At 46.0% G+C, this 19,875-nt stretch overlaps 1 protein-coding gene across 1 annotated transcript; it reads left to right on the top strand.

Annotated features, from left to right (window-relative positions):
• The first annotated feature begins 764 nt into the window (after positions 1-764).
• On the top strand, positions 765-5,002 carry LOC132390082 (zinc finger protein 239-like). Its single transcript, XM_059962673.1, has 3 exons — positions 765-846; positions 900-975; positions 4,042-5,002. The coding sequence occupies exons 1-3, from the start codon at positions 765-767 to the stop codon at positions 5,000-5,002; spliced, it is 1,119 nt and encodes a 372-aa protein (XP_059818656.1).
• Positions 5,003-19,875: the final 14,873 nt, after the last annotated feature.

Below are 19,875 nucleotides of genomic sequence, written 5' to 3'. Positions count from 1 at the left end.
GCCATTTTCCATGAGGAAAGTAGATGGCCTGACCTCCAAGCACGATTCAAAAAGTTAATATTTTCACATAATGGAATTAATACCATTACAATTACATATCTCACCCCTTTCCGGGGACACCTGACCTGCATTATTAATAAACTTCTTGAATTCCTATAAAGCAATCTCTACATCAGTGATATTATCATTGTCTCAGCCGACTTACAACACATCAGATTATTCACTTGGAAACATATCCATACATTGTTCAACTTCTTCACTTATATTATCCTGATTATAAGTCTCGGCTGTTCATCCAGCCAGGAACAGAGCACTCCCTGTTTCAATAACAATCATCTTGCCCTCATTAATCAAAACTGGAATATTATGACCCCTACAAATCCCCGCATTTTCTGAATCATACCCCAAACATCACCGTAATATTCCTTCAAATATTATCTCTATATGATTCCAGTAAACTACTGTCTTTCTCACCACGGCCTGTGCCCTTTTATTCTTAATAATGTCAACCAGGTTCTGAAACACCATCACATAAAAACTGACATTTCTCCCAAGTTGCTTCCTGACCCCGATATAAATCAAAACTCAAACTCACAAAGGCAGGAAGGCTGACTGACGTTCACATTAACTAATCACCGTACGGGTACCCATTTGACTGACTTGCACTACAGCCAATGATGACAGGGGTTAGTTTTGGGTCTGAGCTACGATAGGCTGGTGGAAAAATGCACCATACTCAGCCCCTCCTGTTCCGCTCCATCGTCATGGCGGAGATGAGTGAGTCGCTGCTGTCGGTCGACGGCCTCGGCGCTCACAAGGACGGCCGTGGTTTTCCTTCGCGCCTCGGTGAGTCTGTTTCGGCGATGTCTGTGGTGTCTGAGGAAAAAATATTTTTGCAGGGAACGAGCGAGAAGGCGAGATTCATGACTACATCTCCCAGAAGGCCCAGCGGAAGACACACGTTGGGGTCAACACGTACAAACAAGCTGGATGAACTCAGCAGGACTCGCGGGGAGCTTCGCGCGAGCGCACGGCGGACCAAAGGCTCTTGGAGACTCGGCGCGGGAAGGAACGGAGATCCGGGCGGATTGTTATCAAGTCAATTCAAGTCAACTTTTATTGTTATTTCGACCATAACTGCTGGTACAGTGCATAGTAAAAATGAGACAACGTTTTTCAGGACCATGGTTTACATGACACAGTACAAAAAACTAGACTGAGCTACGTAATTAAAAAAAAACACAGAGAAAGCTGCACTAGACTACAGACCTATACTGGACTGCGTAAAGTGCATAAAAACAATGCAGGCATTACAATAAATAATAAACAGGACAGTAGGGCAAGGTGTACGTCCAGGCTTCGGGTATTGAGGAGTCTGGTAGCTTGGGGGAAGAAACTGTTACATCGTCTGGTCGTGAGAGCCCGAATGCTTCGGAGCCTTTTCCCAAACGGCAGGAAGGAGAAGAGTTTGTATGAGGGGTGCGTGGGGTCCTTCATAATGCTGTATCCTTTGCGGATGCAGCGTGTCGTGTAAATGTCCGTGATGGCGGGAAGAGAGAACCCGATGATATTCTGAGCTGACCTCATTACCCGCTGCAGGGTCTTGCGATCCGAGATGGTGCTATTTCCGAACCAGGCAGTGATGCAGCTGCCCAGGACGCTCTCAATACAACCCCTGTAGAATGTGATGAGGATGGGGGTGGGAGATGGACTTCCCTCAGCCTTCGTGAAAAGTAGAGACGCTGCTGGGCTTTCCTTGCTGCAGAGCTGGTGTTGAGGGTCCAGATTAGGTTCTCCGCCAGGTGAACACCAAAATATTTGGTGCTCTTTACGATCTCTACCGAGCAGCCGTCGAGGTTCAGCGGAGAGTGGTCGCTCCGTGGCCTCCGGTTGTTGACTTAACAACCATCTCTTTTGTTTTGTTCACATTAAGAGACAGGTTGTTGGCGTCCGAACCGCGAATGGTCTAATTACTGTGAGCACCGGCCATACCTTGCCTCCGCAACCGGGGACAGTCCAAGTCCTTTCCCTCTCTCTGTACGCGGGCTTCGGGCAACTTTCTGCTGAGGAGCGAAGGCGCTGGAGCCGCGGTGGATAGATGGGTCTCTTGTTTGTGCGGTATTCTGGGTAAAAAGGCAGCCACAGAAGACAGGAAAGCGTTGTCCCCGTCAGTCCGTAGGCCGTATTTGGAAGCGCAGGCGGAGGAAGGGGGGGTAGATGGATTACCCAGGCACCACCGAACGCCTTCCAGTCAATGAAAATATCAATGTGCACAGCATGAAAATAACAAAACAAAATCCTGACATCAACTTTATTCCATGAGAATATCACCGTTGTTCCATCTTTTTCTGCACCTTTCTAGCTGTGAGAACATGTTTAGTACCATCCGCTTTGGGTACATAATGATACCAATTACCTTTGGCCTGTGTAACAAGTGACCTGTAGAGTTTTCATCACGAATATGCCACACTCCAATAAGAACGAGGACTGCCCTCCCCATTATGTTCATTGGCATTGCCTCTGATGGGCTCTCCACCGTCAATCACCTGTGCGGAGGGGCAGAGTAATTTGAAACTCTCCAGGGTTTGCCGTGTAACATCACATGCTCTTTGTAGTGTTGTTGTACATGACCAGAGCTTGAAATAATTTCTCTAATTTATTTTCAACACATTGTATAGACCGACCATTTGTCTGAAAGTTAAATGTTTAAACAGCCTGAAAACAGCACGGCATCAACAAAATAACAGCTGTGCAGCAACAAAGGCTCTCTGTGTCGGAGCATTTCAGTTACTGCGCAGCTCAGAATAATATGGGACAGAGAATAAGACTAATGGAAGGAATCAGACTGGGCCAAGTCACAGATTGAATGTCCCATTCTCACACAGACAGGAAAACTGTCGGGGAATTAGATGGACAGACCAGTTGCCGGCACCTTGAACAGTTAAAAGGTGAGTTCTTACCCCAACTTGGGTTGAGCCTCCTTGCGATGTCAGAGCTCAGAAAGGAGACTAAAATTATCTCATAATATATCGCCTGTGAAAATTAATCAGATACAGGAGCAGAATGAGGTCCTTTGGCCCATCGAGTCTGCTCCACCATTTCATTTTTCATTTTTCCTCTCAACCCCACTCTCCTGCCTTCTCCCCCTATCCCTTCATGCCCTGACTAATCAAGAATCCATCACCCTCTTCCCAAAAATATACCCAATTACTTGGCCTCCAGAGCAACTCATAGCAACAAATCCCACAGATTCACCACGCTCCGGTTAAAGAAATCCCTCCTCATATCCTTTCTGAAAGAACAAAGCTCGATTTTGAGGCTGTGTCCTCTGGTCCTAGACCCCCCCACTCTAGTAAACATACTCTCCACATCCACTCTATCGAGACTTTTCAATGTTCGATCGGTTTCAATGAGGGCCCCTTCATTATTCTGAACTCCAGTGAGTAGAGGCCCCGAGCCTTCAAATGTTCTTCATCTGACAAACCTTATAATTACAGAAATATTTTTGTAAACTTCCTTTGAACGCTCTCCAATATAAGTATCTCTGTTCCAGATAAGGGGCCTGTATCTGCTCTCAACAGTCCAAGTGAGGACAAACTTTATAAATACTCAACAACACATCCTTGCTTTTATATTCTCGTACTCTTCAACATTATTTCCTCTCTATTGAGAAAACAGTCTGCACTCTCATTGCCTCTAACAAAGTGGATGACCATACACCTCTCTGAACGATGACTTTCACTCATTGATGTCAACTGTAAATATTTTTACAGGTTAGAAATGGCAGCAAAATTGTGTGCGGGAATTCTTAACAGAACATGTCAGTTTTGCTGTCTCTGCCCACCTACTTAAGGAAGAATTATGTTATCACAGCTGGAAAAGCGCTTTGTGTCTGTTATGACGTTTGCTTTTGTAACTCACTGAAATCCACTGGAACCGGGGAGCTGAGAACAGCATTTGTTCACTGGAGATTAGTTCTTCAACGCATTGATTGTGTAGGGGATTTACTACATCTGACATTTGACTTATGAATTGACACAGAACTGTGGGAAGGGATTCACTTTTCACTCACTCATCTGACCTGCATGCATACCAGCGAGTTCACACTGATAAGATGTCGTTCACCTGCGCTGATTGTTGGAACGGATTCACTTGGTCATCCAGCCTACTGACACTCCAGCAAGTTCACACTGGTGAGAAGCCGTTCACCTGTTCAGACTGTGGGAAGGGATTCACTTGGTCATCCAGCCGACTGACACACCAGCAAGTTCACACTGGTGAGAAGCCGTTCACCTGCTCAGACTGTGGGAAGGCATATACTCGGTCATCGCAAGTGATGGTACATCAGCGAATTCACACTGGGGAGAGCCCATTTTCCTGCTCTGAATGTGGGAAGAGATTCATACATTTATCTGACCTACAGGTGCACCAGCGAGTCCACACTGGGGAGAGGCCGTTCACCTGCTCAGTCTGTGGGAAAGGGTTTATTCGGTCATATCAACTGAAGGTGCATCAGCGAGTCCACTCTGGGGAGGGACCGTTCACCTGCTCTGAATGTGGGAGGAGATTTATTCATTTATCTGACCTGCAGGTGCACCAGCGAGTCCACACTGGAGAGAGGCCGTTCACCTGCTCAGACTGTGGGAAGCCCTTTACTCGGTCAGTTGAACTGAAGACACATCAGCGAATTCACACCGGGGAGAGGCTGTTCTTCTGCTCAGACTGTGGGAAAGAGTTCATTCGGTCATATCAACTGAAGGTGCATCAACGAGTTCACACTGGAGAGAGGCTGTTTACCTGCTCAGACTGTGGAAGGGGATTTACTCAGTCATCTCAGCTGATGATACATCAGCGTATTCACACTGGGGAGAGGCCGTACGCCTGTTCTGAATGTGGAAAGAGATTCAATCAGTCATTCGACTTACGGACAGACCGACGAGTCCACACTGGAGAGAGGCCATTCTCCTGCTCCCAATGTGGGAAGAGTCATCCCACCTTGTGACGCACTACCGAATTCACACTGGGGAAACTGTTTAAGCAGGCGACAGGCTACAGGCTGGATATTTCACCATCGCAGTTACTGAATCAAGATCAAAAGTGACTGTTGGTGCCGAAACCGGCAATTACTTCTGCTGTTTATCAAACCCAGTTCTGCACTCCGGTCACTGAACGTGGGATGTATTCCTCGGCTAATGTTCACGTTTAATGGGATTGGAGTTTAATGGTTTGGATCTGTGACACAGAAATCTGTTCTCATTTAAATTCCTACCACATTGACAGAATCTCCTTTCTCTCCACTGACTATCATCTCCTATAACTGCCACAAGGCCTAAATCTACACTTCCCTGTTAAGCTTCAGAGCCAACAGTGCAACCAGCCTTTCTGTTGCTGCCGTGCCCCAATGGTTCACCCACCACCCACCCAGTAATATCCAACAAGGTGTTTTGCTGAGGAGAATGCCCACAGGACAGCCCTGCACTGTCTTCCTAATGACCCTTACCTCTGCTGGTGGTCACGCTTCTCCTGTCCGAAGCTTGTACTCTGGGTGTGGCCATCTCTTCAGATGTTTCATTGATAGTATCTTCAGGCTCCCGAATGATCCTGAGTACATCCAACTCCCTGAACCAGTCGTCAGACGCTGTGATTGGGTGCACATCATACAAACAATCATGAGGGAAACTGTTAGATATCCAGAATTCCCACATCTGACAGGAGGAGCACCCCATCTGCTCTGCACTAAAATACACCACCGTGGGTCGGGAAGGAATTAACATATGCAAAAAAAAAAATCAAACCTGAATTGGTCAGTGACAGTGTAAGCAGAGTGATCAATTCTCTGTGTTTTTGCCATGAGGTCAAAGGAATAGAGGCTGCTATTTTGTGAAGTTGCTCGGTAACCCCCATTTTGTGAACTGATTGCTATGGGATAACCTAATCAGATCAACTGAAAAAGAAGTTGTTGGTATTCCCATTCTAAGCCTGAAATCACTCTCACATATACTGTCAGGTGTGCAGAAGTAATCACGTTATCTCTGAACCTGAAGTAACTCTGAGATAAGGTGTGTATTATGTACAGTGGCAGGTTTACAGTAGGAATCTTGATATTTTTGCTGAGAGTCTGAGCGACACAGTTTGTCTGTTTGAAACCATAATGGAGGAGAACAAAAGAAATCACCTCCCACATGAAGTTGTGTCGCACTTGGACTACACCCAAAGGAAATCTGTTAGTCATCAGCCTGATCGACTTCAGACAATAGGAATGAGATGTGTCCTCTGAACTGATAAGAGTTGTTTCAAATGATTCAAATAAGACTTGTGTCAAAGCAAGTTAAGAGTTCCAAATTCAAAGGTGTGATAACTCCTGAGACTAACTATCACAAGGAAGAACCCCCATGGAAGGGACTGGAGAAGAAATGATCGATCATTTGGATGCAGTGGGATCCCTTGTTTCAGTGTTGTGAAATTCAGAAGTGGTCAGATTGTGTATTACTACAGAGGGAACAGTGGAATTCATGTTTTAAGTTGTTCGCCTGGGGTGAACATAGTTACTTCGTTGTTTGTGCAGGAACAATAAAGTGCGAGTTTTGATTAATTACGAGTTGCCTGGTGAGTTTCCAAACTGATCTCAGTTGATGAACGGTGAACATATTTTCGCGCCCTGGGGTGCACTCGAAAAGAAAGAAAAGTGGTCTGGGACTCTGGTGTCGAGTTGAACCACACAGTAGGTTAGGATATTAAACTGTGAAAGGGAAAGGACAGGAGGAACCCAGGAATGCAGAGGATTTCAGAGATTTCTTTCTTGGTTAATTATGAAGGAAATGGTCAGATTATGAGGAGTGGTTAGGAAAGTTTCAGAGCCAAGGGTCCGGAACTGTGGAGGAAGAATTGTGGAAAATAGTTAGCGAAAAATAAATTAAAGAAATTACAAGGGATTAGAAATGTTATAATGTGATGTTTGTTGGATGATCTATTTGAAGTGAAGAGAGAAAAAACTGAAACTGACAGAGGAATTGTGTAAGTGTAGGGAAGAGTTAGAAATTCTGACGGAGCAGCATCAGGTGAATTTGATCCACATGAGTCAGTTTCAGGCTCAGTGTGAACCGTTAACAAGAGAAAATGAGAAAACTGAAGAGGAGTATAAACAGGCGGATACAGAATTAGAGAAAGGAAAAGTCAGGGTCGGGATTTACGGCTGTTGTGAATGTCATGAAGAAATCGGCAGCTGAGAAGAAAGGCTGCGCTGATCGCAAGTGTTTAAAACAGATGGAAAATCTGCAATCTGCAATCTCTCAGCTCGGAGAGGAGTGATATGTGCGAGGACGGACGATGATGGTGATGCAGATTGGGGTGATTTAGCGTATGCAGAGACGCTTGTATCACACACCGGGTTGCTCACTTTATTCTCCTGATGAGGTAATCGTAGCCTTTGCCCAGGGGCAGATATGGTCAGGTAGTGCCCAACCTTCTCAGAGTGTTTCAACCCTTAACCACTACACTGTCCAGCTGGTGGATCAGAAGTAAGGGCCAAGTCACTGCCCAACTATTCCTGACCTCCAGCTCAACCCCTCTCTCCAGCTCCATACCCAGTCAGGGGCTCCTTCTGCTCCCTCCCCCATCCTGCCAGCTGCTTGCTTCTTGCTCTTTTCATCAAGGCCCAGCACAGTCAGCCACCTCCATGCTGGCCGTGCTGGGACCCCACTACAGTCGATCTCCATGAGGAACAGCCACGCCTACCATCCTTTCTCCCTGCTCTCCGGGACTAAAAGTGTCAAAGCCAGGATTATTGGGGAAGTGACCCGCCTCCCAGCAGATTTTTCCGTGAGTGGGTGGAACCTTCAACACCCAGTGCCCCAATGGCGCCTGTTGTAATGGAGGGACTGCAGGACACACCAGAGCCGGGGGTGTGGGGCGTGTGTGACACGGTATTCTGTCCCTTTGACGTGGCCCAATTGATAGATGTGAATGAGAGATAATTCTCGGAACCTTTCCCAGTCCATTCAGCAGACAGGATAACTCACGGTTTATATGACGGAGGAGGGGACGTTAACCCTTCTCTGTCTAACTTCAGCTTTCCCTTCAGCCCTGCCGGAGGAACAGGCACCCGCCCAGGCGACACGGGGTGATTTACAGAAGGCACCATTAGAAGCTGCTGGACTAATAGAGGTGACAGTGGAGGTTTTGCATAACTGCAGACAGTGGAAAGGAAGGAACCTTCTATATCTGTGACGAGGTTGTGGCCAGTTTTCACGAGTGTTTTTGGTCCTACTTTGGATACGCAGAATTTGACTCCGTGACAGAGTAGGAACTGGCCGAGGAACTTGGTATCGTACAGTACCGAGGAGAGCAGAAGGGTGTGTGAAATGATTGATCCATTCAAATTCCACACATGCTGAAGCATGGGCTCTCAGAAGGATGATGTAAACGAGGGAAAAGGGATTCAGGGAGGAAGGTACAGAGGAGGGTTAGGGGAAACAAGGTTCTAAAACGACCCTATAACAGAACAAGGTGTGCAGTGGCAGAATGAAGGGAGACGGGATGCTGATCAGGATGAGCTGCCGCCGAGCTCCACAGCTCCGCCTAATGGCTGGGTAGTCAAACACGTGGTTGAAACACTTAACGTTCCCTCTGTTATGAGTACTGGATCCCCAACGAAATGATGCAATTCTAGACACAAAGTTTATTTTGCCGTTGATTGCCCATAGCCCAGGTGGGTTAGGGTTTGTCAGGATGTAACAATGTCCCGTTGCCCCTGGAAGGACAACTGTGTTACCTACAATGCATTGCCCATGATGCTGTTGAAAAGCCACGACTTGTATCCAGAGTTACCTATGGGGAGTCCAAGTTGTACATGTGTTCACCACATGGTTGGATGGTGCAGCTGGACAGCTTGTAGAAACTAAAGTAGGAATCCACCCCATAATCTTTATTTGGAATGCCGGAGACTCTTGAACCACCCTAAACATGGCCACGTTCAATGCAACACTTTGGGAAAGAGAAAATACGGGACTGAACCGAGGGGATAAATTGAACTCGAGGTCTATGGATACGTGTATAGTCAGGGAGGGTCAGGGAGAGACAATGAGTCGATCCACACAGAGACACAGAAACACGCTACACACTTTCTTATCCGCCTCTCCAGCACTCCGCCGTGTTCTTTAACGCATACGTGGTGATATGATTGAAACATACTCATCCCCCTACTAAGCTTTGTGCCCATGTATTAGGGTTAAGTGTGGGTCTTGGACGAGCACCGAAATGTTCTGACTGTGACTTAGTCACTGAAGATGCGGAGGGTTCTGTGGATATGAAACTGTTTATTCACCATGACCAGCAGATCTTTTCTTGGCGACCCCCTCGCTAGAGTCCCCGAAACACAAACTAATTAGAGTGTTTATACTCTCGAGGAGAATGGTAACAGTAGGTGATTCAATAAAATTTTACAAGCTACAATGACATAATTTACTTCAGTATTCTGTGTCTCTCAATTGGCTCCATTGAAGTACATATTAACAGTGGGATCACATTGAATTGATAAGAAACCACTGAAGGTTCAGTCACCTTTGTTCGGACAAAGTAATTTACACAAACAGTCCAAACATTGCACTCGTTCATTATTTAATCGCAATCTGTCACCACGGGGATTGCACCTGCCTGACATAATTGTTTTGTAAATAATTTTAAAACAGTTATTTAAATCTGTTGAAATGTGTCCCTGTGGAGCCGCTAAATGGTATTAAAACCGCAGGCATGTGCTGCCTTCAGATTTCATTCCGAGAGATCGCCTGTAGCACAGTGGGGACAGGTTACTGGACAGAGAAAATGCCTGCAATGTTGGATAGGTACAGTAGTGTATTGTACGTGTTCATCGCCGTCATTGGAGTTCCTGGTGAGTGAGCAAAGCAATTCATGTTTGGTATTTCTGTGTGTTAACCATGTGAATCTGTTCATGGTCATTTGACAAGCTTCTAACTAGATGATCATTGTACAAATATCCGTCAGAGATATTGATCCGGTCAGTTCAACACTCTGATTTATCATATTTAGTGACAGGCGGAGCTAAACTTCTGTCTCTCATCTAACTCACGGGATCGACTCGAACGTTGTTCTTGCCTTCAATGTCACCTTGTCCGGAGTTGTCCCATTGTGGGGACAGGCAGATCTCCCGCAAGGTGTGACTGGGAGTCGTTTACATTGTAAAGGTCACTGTTTCTGAGTTATTTACCAGAGAGAAACCCTGGTGCTGTGTTTCAGGTTTCCCTGTGGAGTCTGTCACAGTCGGATCTCACTGCCTCTCGGTCAATAACTGCGTCTGTAAACGCAAAGTACACATTGGAAACGAGCAGTCAACGTTTCGGGCCGAGACGCGTTTCTACGGATGCTGTCCGACCTGCTGAGCTCCTCCAGCTTGTTGTACGCGTTAATAATTGGGTCTAATCATCTGAACCACTGTCCGCGGATCTGCTGACGAGAGTTATCGAATTGAACTGCGCTGTGGAATTAATTCATCAACGGAGCCGCTCAGCCTCAGGTTACTGAGTTGTTCCTGCTTTCCCTCTGAGACGCGTCGTAAATTGCACCGCTTCGTCCTGTAGAAATGTCTCTGTCCAAAACCGAAGTTTGTTCAATTCCATGGATGCTGCCGGAGCTACTGAGTCCCTCCAGTACTTTTTGTGTGTTGCTTCCCTCCGTATCATTTCAGGGCCCCGTCAGATGTTGAGTTTCCAGGGGCCTGGTCTGTCACGGTTAAATTAGTGAAACCGGCCACGATAGTGAATCGGTATTAGCACTGACCGTTGTTGTTCACCTAGATCGCTTTTATCGCCGACGATTGCCCACACATCGTCTTATCTCCACACTGACGAAGGCACGTCAGAGACAGTGCGAACAGTGTCTCAAGTTAGATCAGCAGCCGTTCACAGTCTCGAGAACTTCTGATCTTTAGCTGAAATCCGATCCCTTGAGGAATTGTTTCAATAATGCCCTTTCTCTGTTATATCTCTCTCCCTCACTCTCTCTCCCCCGTCCCCCTCCCCCATCCCATCACCCTCCCCTCCCGTCCCCTCTCCCCGTCTCCCTCCCTCCCTCCCTCCACTCTGCCCCTCACCCAACACGCAGTGAATTTAGTGGCGATCGTGATCCTGTCTCGGGGAAAGTGCGGCCTCTCTACCTGCACCACTCGCTACCTGGTGGCCATGGCAGCGGCGGATCTACTGACCATTGTCACCAGCGTCATTTTGTACCGAATCAGAGTGTATTACTTCCGGTGGAGTTTTCTGGGCATCACTCCTGTGTGCAGTGTTATCGATGTACTGAGCTACACGGCCACACACTGTTCTGTCTGGTTCACCGTCACTTTCACCTTTGACCGGTTTGTCGCCATTTGCTGTCAGAAACTGAAAACAAAATATTGCACCGGGAAAACTGCGGCTGTGGTTCTAACAACAACCGCCGTAATGTCCTATCTGAGAAACGTTCCCCGATACTTCACGTGGGAACCCTGGATGATCATCGAAAATGTACCGTGGTTCTGTATTACCAAGGACAATTATTTCACTGACCCCTGGTGGGTGGGCTATGACTGGCTCGATACGGTTTTAACTCCGTTCCTCCCTTTCGCTGGGATCCTGCTGCTCAACGCTCTGACCGTCAGGCACATTTTAGTGGCCAGTCGGGTCCGTAAGGGGCTGAAAGGTCAGAGCAAGGGGGACAACTGCAGTGACACTGAGATAGAGAGCAGGAGAAGGTCTGTGGTTTTACTCTTCACCCTCTCCGGCAGCTTCATTCTCCTGTGGATGACACTGGTTGTAAATTTCATACATTATCAGGTCTCAGGAAAAGGATTCGAATTCAGTGATTCTGAACGGATCTTTCACTACGTCGGGTATTTGCTGACTGATTTCAGCTGCTGCACAAACACATTTATTTACACGGTGACTCAGTCAAAATTCAGGGAGCAGATAATTAGGTCGGTGAAATATCCGGTCACCTCGGTGTTGCAGATTATTCATAAAGCCGCGTCCTGATCACAGCCGGAGGCGGCCGCAATATCTCCAGTCCCGACGCCAGCTCCTCACATTCTCCGCTTGATCTCTCAGTTGTTATTCCGGGTTCGAGTTTCCCATCGACCGGGAGGTCTGGGACATTAGGATAGTGTGTTTCTGGGGAGAGGCGAAACAGCGTCCTGGATTCGCCAGATGTCAGTCAACGAACTACTCTGGAATGATAGCCACCCATTGGTCTGTTTGTATGTCCATTTATCCCTATTACCGCCCACCAACCACACAGACCGACTTTCCCACAAGGCAGCGGGAGTTCTAGTCTGATTCTAGTTGGCTAATCCAATATCAAACACACCAGTTTCCGCCTTCCTATTGAATGATTGGCTAACGTGAATATAAATAGGGCGGGTTTTGGATACGTGGTGGTTGTCACTCCAAATTAATACACATTCCCGCCACGAATGGGACTGGAATATGGTGTAGATAATTGGGAAATAATACCCTCGCTGCTTCTTTGTTCTAATGAAAACTAAATTATCCCCGAAATCCTACCGATTGTGTCAATTGAAACCCAATAGAGAGAATCAAATTAAACTCATTCCCACAACTGAAATGAAAGATATCCGCCCCTAACGATTTCATTTCATTTCTATCTACCTGATCACCTTCATCCTGAAATTATATGTGTTCAAATGCTTCATAATGATAACATCTAGCATGTAGTTTTCTAACACGACATAAGGAATAATTCATTGTACTCTGGCTAATTCAGGTCGTATCCATATAATTCCTTCCCTTCTTGTTTTTACCCTCTTCTCCCATGAACCCAACACTGTTAAGTATTTTTTAAAGCTGTCTCCCCTTGTGCGCAGTGTCCCACTAGATTTACCAGAAGCCGCTAATTCTTAACCTGCAAACCCTGAAATTGGTTCTGATTTGCAAAGTGGGAGGTCTTTATCCGCATTTAAACATTTAACAGCTTTTGAAACTAAACAGTCAACCCGCTCATTCCACTCAGTCCCTCCATGTGCAGGGTCCCGTGCGCGTGTAAACTAATACTTTGCTTATGAAATAATGTTTGATGAGTTTCCAACAGTAACTCTGACCGACTGCTGGTGTCCAGCTAGTTCCAGACTGACCAACCCGTTTTGAAATTAATCAGAACCGAAAAAGCATCTGAACAAATTACAAATTTACATGGACAAATTTCCTCCACTCAGTGTACGCCTAACATGATGGCAACATATTCTGCGGTTTATACTGATAAATGGTTGGTAAGTTGTTTTTTTTTTATTTCGGACACAAATAACAGCCACACGATCATTCCCAGTCAAATTGCCTTTTGATTCCTCTGCAACAATGGCAAACTCATCAAAATAATTTTCTTTAATATATTGATGAACTAACAGATCCTCAGGCAGAACAGAGTCCTTGGACTTTATTGAAATGTGAGACCTAAAATGAACTAGTCACAGGCAGAACAAAGTGGGGATTCGGAGAACGTGCCAGTGCGGCATCTTGCATAATCCATCAATCCCATCTTCCCAACATGTGATTTTGGTTCTTTGTTGAAACAGCTGGAGAAACGCACAGGACATACAGATGACATTGAACAACAGACCCAGATCCGGTCCCACCAGTCAGAGAGCTAACTATCTACTAGCAACCTCTGGCTTCTCCCGCAAAGCTAATGTCTAACCCTATCGGGAAAGCTAAGTGACAAGCTTGTTGAACAAACGCCCTTGCGGGACCATGTCAGACGTCACGCTAAATGCCATGTAGAGAATATGAACTGCAACGCCTTCTTTAAGTATCCACGCAAAGCACAGAGTGGTACCATACATAAACCCACGCCGATCCCCATCAGTCCATATCGATCCAAACACTAATACATAAGGTCCTTTACAATATCTTCCAATTACTTTACCGCCATTGATATCAGGCCTATAACTTCCTGGTTTACTTTTAGAGCCTTCCTTAAGCAGAAAACACAATTCTCCAACTCTGGTCACTAAGGATAATTGTAGAGTGCATTAGGATTTTTGCTTTATTTGACAAGGTGAGGAGAGAGATTGATGAGGGCAGGGCAGTGGATGTTGTCTACACGGATTTTAGTAAGGGGCTTGACAAAGACCCCTACGGGAGTAAATCTAGAAGGTTCGAATGCATGGGATCCACGGCAATTTGGCTGTTTGGATTCAGAACTGGCTTGCTTACTGAAGACAGAGGGTAGTGTTGGACTTATTTAGGCTGGAGGTCTCTAACAAACGGAGTTCCGCAGGGATCTGTGCTGGAACCTCTACTGGTTGTAATGCATACAAATGCCTGGATGAAAATGTACAAGTGTGGAGTTGTGTGTGGCGCCGAGGACTGGCAAGCAATACAGCATCAGTTGCAGATTCGAGCTAAGAAATGGCAGCTGGAGGTGGACCCAGATAAATGTGAGGTGTTGCACCTCAGTCGGGCAAATGCAAGGAGACAGCTAAGCACACGATCATTAACAGAGCTGCTGAGCAGACAGAGCTTGGGATCGAAGATCATCACACTTTGGAAGTGGATACGCACGTCGATAAGGATAAATTGTGTTGCTTCCTCTGGCGGGGGCTGAGGGGAAACCAGAGAGAGGTTTACAAGATCACGAGAGACATAGAGGGTGTGGATAGAGTGTATCCGTATCCCGGGATTGCAATGTCTAATATCACAGGCCATGTATTGAACGTGAGAGGAATAGAGGGTGTGGATAGAGTGTATCCGTATCCCGGGGGTTGAATGTCTAATACCACAGGCCATGTATTGAACGTGAGAGAAGGTATGTTGAAGTATGATATGAGGGATGTTTTTACTCAGAGAGCCATGAATGCATGGTATGATGTTAGAAACAAATATATAAGAGGTTTTTAAGGGAAGTTTGGACAGGAACATAGATGAAAGGAGGATGGGGGTTTATGGATGTGGTGTAGGTCGGAGGGAATAGTGTTTGGGTGCTTTTGATTTGCTCTGTATCTGGTTGAGCACCACTCTGCGGGCCGAATGTCCTGTTCATGTGCTGTAGTGTTCAATCCTCTAATTTAAATATTTCTGCCAATGTTGGCCTCCCACTGGGCCTCAGTGAACAGTTTGTCAGTTCCTGGGTATTCGTACACCCTCATTTGCCTCACCACAGCAAAGTCCCTCCCCCGCCCCCATAATCAGTCGGTGGTTCATGAAGATGATGCTGTTTTGTCGAACTTCTATACACCCTGTGTTCATCCCCGAATTAAATCCGAATACAAAAAACTACCTACGGTCTCCACTGTCTCTCTCGTCTCCAGAAATTGATTACCGAACTCATCTTGCACTTCTCTCCCTTGCAACCTCGTTGCTCTTAACGTATCTGTGGAGTCGCTCAGGATTCACCTTTCCTCGGGCTATTGAGACCGAATGAAATCACAGGAGAGACACTGAACCTTGTGGAGATAGAAGGGTCTGTAATCAGCAAAGAGAATCAGACACCCTTTGGAGTTAGGACCTGCCCGAACCAATATTACACGACATTATTATATGCTGAAGATCAGCAGGACTGTTTTACATTTCCAATGTTTTCATAAGGCTTCCTTTAAATTACATATACTTTTCAAGCACCGCAATCTGCCCTGCAACACTCACGACACCGAGAATGAATTTGAATCGCCGCTGACTCTGGGCTGCATTCATGAATTTGCAGCATCTCAGGACCACGGAGTGTTTCTTTGCTTGCGAGCAGCTAGTCCGTCCAGGAACACCATTGTTCTGGTCTGCACTTTAAACTAATCAACAATTGATACTCAGGTCTGAAGACTAGTTCCTGTTGAAATTAACATTTGCTATGCTGTATACCATCGCACCGGAATTGCCCTAACAGGGATACACCACGCCTTCATCCAGATACCTGGATACTTTAAAGCGGCCTCTTGCATGCCTTCTACTACAAACATCCCTCATTTGTTACAACCCGCCTACAGCTATGACGCACCGCCGTTCTTCATAGCCAGGGCCTCAACACCTCTTCAAAGCCAATATTCCCTTATACTGTTATCTTTTTTTTTCTGACAGACACATGCAAGATTTTCACTCTCAAAACTTCACATAATTGCAGCAAAAACAAGTTTCCCAGTCTTTCACTTTCTTGATCTTTGCTCACAGCGTTAAAATTGAGCTTTCTTCAGTTTAGTATCTGAACATGTGGACCAGAATTGGAAAGGTGAAGCAGTGGGTATAGGCTCGAGATCTCAGCGTACCAGCGTGGCGCAGGTCTCAGAGCAAGGAATGACCGGGGATTTGGATAACTTGAGCAATGGGCCTAATGGAAAACGCCAGCAATTAGAGTTGGAGGTGAGGGACGGGCCAGTATTTACTTTTACACTTCCCTGTGCAGAACGAAGGCTGTGCCCTGCAACTAGCGGGCTCCTACAGCAGCACCTGGCTTTATGTCTGTGGACTCACTTCCCTGAACTTCAGTTCTGAATGCTCTGTGCTCACTGTTATTGTTTGAGCAATTTTTTATTTTTCTGTACAGCGGGTGTTGGACAGTTTATTTTGGAATGGCTTCCACAGCGTTTCTTTGATTTGTGACTGCCCGTGAGGAGCCAAGTTTCACGATTGTAAATAGTATACACAGCTTGATAGAAAAAGTGTTTTGCCCACTGGTGGACTGCTCTGGAGGTAGAGGTCTCAGGGAATCCAGTGATAGCTGACTGAACTGATACACAATTGGATTGATGGTAGAAAACAGATGACAACGGTGGAAGGTTATTCCTCTGACTGTAGACCTCTCACCAGCAGCGTGCCGTGGAGACTGCAATTGAGTAATTCATAAAGTTTGGAATATATCCATCCTGCACCTTACACATTTTCCCCAGAAACGCATTCCATTGTTGCTCTGCTGTCATCACTTCCAACATCTCCTTCCAATTTACATTGGCCAAATTCTCTCTCATACCACTGTAATTTATTTTACTCCAATGAAATACTGCAACATCGGACTACTTTCTCCCCGTCGAATTTCAAGCTGAAGTCAATCATATTGTGATCACTGCCTTCTAATATTTATTTTACCTTAAGATCCTTATTCACTCCCGCTTCATTACATAACACCCAGTTAAGTATTGCTTATTGCTTAAGTATAGGCTCAACACTAATCTTCAGTAAAAAGCCATCTCATAGGCATTCAATACACTCCCTCTCTTGACATCCATTTCCAACCTGATTTTCCCAATCGACCTGCATGTTGAAATCTCCTATGACTATCATTACATTTCCCTTTTGACACACCTTTTCTATTTCCTGTTGTAATCTGCGGTCCACTTCCCAGATAGTGTTGTGAAGCCTGTATATAACTGACATCATGTTTCTTTTACACTTATGGTTTCTGAACTTAACACACAAACATTTGACATCTTCCGATCCTATGTCACATCCTGCTACAGATCTGATGAAATTCTATACCAGCATAACCATGCCGTCCTCTCTGCCTTCCTTCCTATCCTTCCATTACGAGTAACCGTGGACATTCAGCTTCCAACTACAACCATTGTTCAGCACGTTACAGTGATGACCACAACATCAAACCTGACAATCCGCAACAGTGCAGCATGATCATCCTTATTTCTTAAACTCTGCACATTGCAATATAGCACATTGCGTAAATTATTTCCGAACCTTATTGATTTTGCATCCCTAATGCCCTGCTACTCACTCTGCTCGCTGCAATTATGTCTTATCATAATTATGCCTTCGTGACAGTCTGACTGCACACCAACTTTGCTTCTTTAGCATCTATCCTACCATGAGTTTCCCACCCGCCCCCTGCCGGATTATTTTAAACCATCCCCAATGGCACTTACAAACTTGCCCATGAGAATATTGGCTCCCGTCGGGTTCAGGACTAATCCATCTCTTTTGAACAGGAGAGATCCCATTGATCCAAGATCTTGAATCCCTGCCACCTGCACCAGCTTCTCAGCCATGCATTAATCTGCCGAATCAACCTGTTCCTACCCTCACCGGTACGTGACAGATGCAACAATCCAGAAGGGATGAGAATATACAAGACAGGTTTAGTAAGTTTGCAGATGATACTGGAATAGGTGCTATAGTCGACAGTAAAACAGGTTATCAAAAATTTCAGGGCAATCCTGACCAGCTGAGTACATGGGCTGAGGACTGGCGACTGGAATTTACTTCTGATCAGTCCAGGATGTTGCATTTTGGGACGTCCAATTCAGGTTGGACTTTCGTAGTGGAATGGACTGTCTTGCGGAGTATTGCAGGGCAGTAAAACCTTGGAGTACACATCCATGGCTTACTGAAACTTCAGTCAAAACCTGACAGGGTGCTGAAGAAAGCTTTTGGCACCCTCACCCTCATAAATCAGTGCACTGAGAGTAACGGGTTGGCTGTAATGGTGCAGTTGCTTAGGACAATGTTGAAACCACACTTGGGGAATCATAAACACAGGTGATTCTGCACCCATTCGAAATCCAGAGGAACGCACATGAAATAATAGACCACATAAGGTCAGGCTACATGAATGGAGGGGAATAAATGGTTGACTCTTTGTGTCAAGACCCTTCATCAGGACAGGAATGGAAGGGGGAAGAAGACAGAATGCAAATAATCAGAGACTAAATGTTGATGCTCAGTCATTCATTGTCGTTTTCCCTCTCATCTGTTTCCCTGGTCCTTATCAGATGCTCTTACCCCGACTACTGTCCAGAGCCAGAAATCTGCCCTCTGCTAACCCGTCTCTGGTTTCTGACTGAACATCCAACTTATGGTTCCCCATTCTGCTTTCAGACACTGTAGGGCAGGGGAGTATTCTCACACAGCGGTGTGACACGTAGTCCTTTAGAAGCAGTTAAAATGACCCACAACATTGAAATGAGCTGGGAGCAAAGTAGTTAATTACTGGTGTTGTTCATCCTGAAGTAGAGTTTCTCTCTGGGCTCAGCAAATTTGAAGATTAAATATCCGGCACGCAAATTATTTAAACCTTCTTGCCAGTGTGAAATCTGTAGTGCCACAAGGTTGGATGACTGAGTGAATCTTCTCACATTCAATCAGAAGAACGGCCTCTCTCCAGCATGAACACGCTGATGTGTCTGTAGTGTGGTTGAGTGCGTGAATCCTGAGCAGCTGAGTGGTTACTCACCCATGTGAACTTGCTTGTGCATCTGTAGGTTTGTTGACCGAGTGAATCCCCTCCCGCACTTTGAGCAGGCGAATGCTTTCTTCCCAGTGTGAACAGACTGGTGTGCCAGGAGAGCAGTTGACTGGGTGAATCCCTTCCCACAATCTGAGCAGGTGAACGGCCTCTTCCCAGTGTGAATGCGCTTGTGTACCTTCGATTGTGATGACTGTTTAAAACCCTTCCCACGGTCTGAGCAAATAAATGGCTTCTCCCCAGTGTGAATTCGCTGGTGTGTCAGTAGGTCAGATGACTGAGTGAATCCCTTCGCACAATCATAGCAGGTGAACGGCTTCTCTCCAGTGTGAATTTGCTGCTGTAACTTCACTTGGGACGGCTGAGTGAATCCCTTCCCACAGTATGAGCAGGCAAAAGTTCTCTCCCTAGTGTGCATTCGATGGTGTGTCAGTAGGGCAGACGACCGAGTGAATCTTTTCCCACAGTCTGAGCAGGTGAACGGCCTCTCCCCGGTGTGAATTCGCTGGTGTATCAATAGGTCACACGTCCGAGTGAGTCCCTTCCCTGAATCAGTGCAGATGAAAGGCCTCTCACCAGTGTGTATTCGCTGGTGAGTCAGTCGGCCAAATGACCGAGTGAATCCCTTCCCACAAACAGAGTAGGTGAATGGCCTCGTCCCAGGGTACATTCGCTGATGTACCTTCAGTTTAGATG

The sequence above is a fragment of the Hypanus sabinus genome, unplaced genomic scaffold, assembly GCF_030144855.1.
Source record: "Hypanus sabinus isolate sHypSab1 unplaced genomic scaffold, sHypSab1.hap1 scaffold_760, whole genome shotgun sequence".
NCBI classification, from domain to species: Eukaryota; Metazoa; Chordata; class Chondrichthyes; order Myliobatiformes; family Dasyatidae; genus Hypanus; species Hypanus sabinus.
Note: the sequence above shows the minus strand (reverse complement) of the source record. Positions and strands in the feature narration are given on the sequence as shown.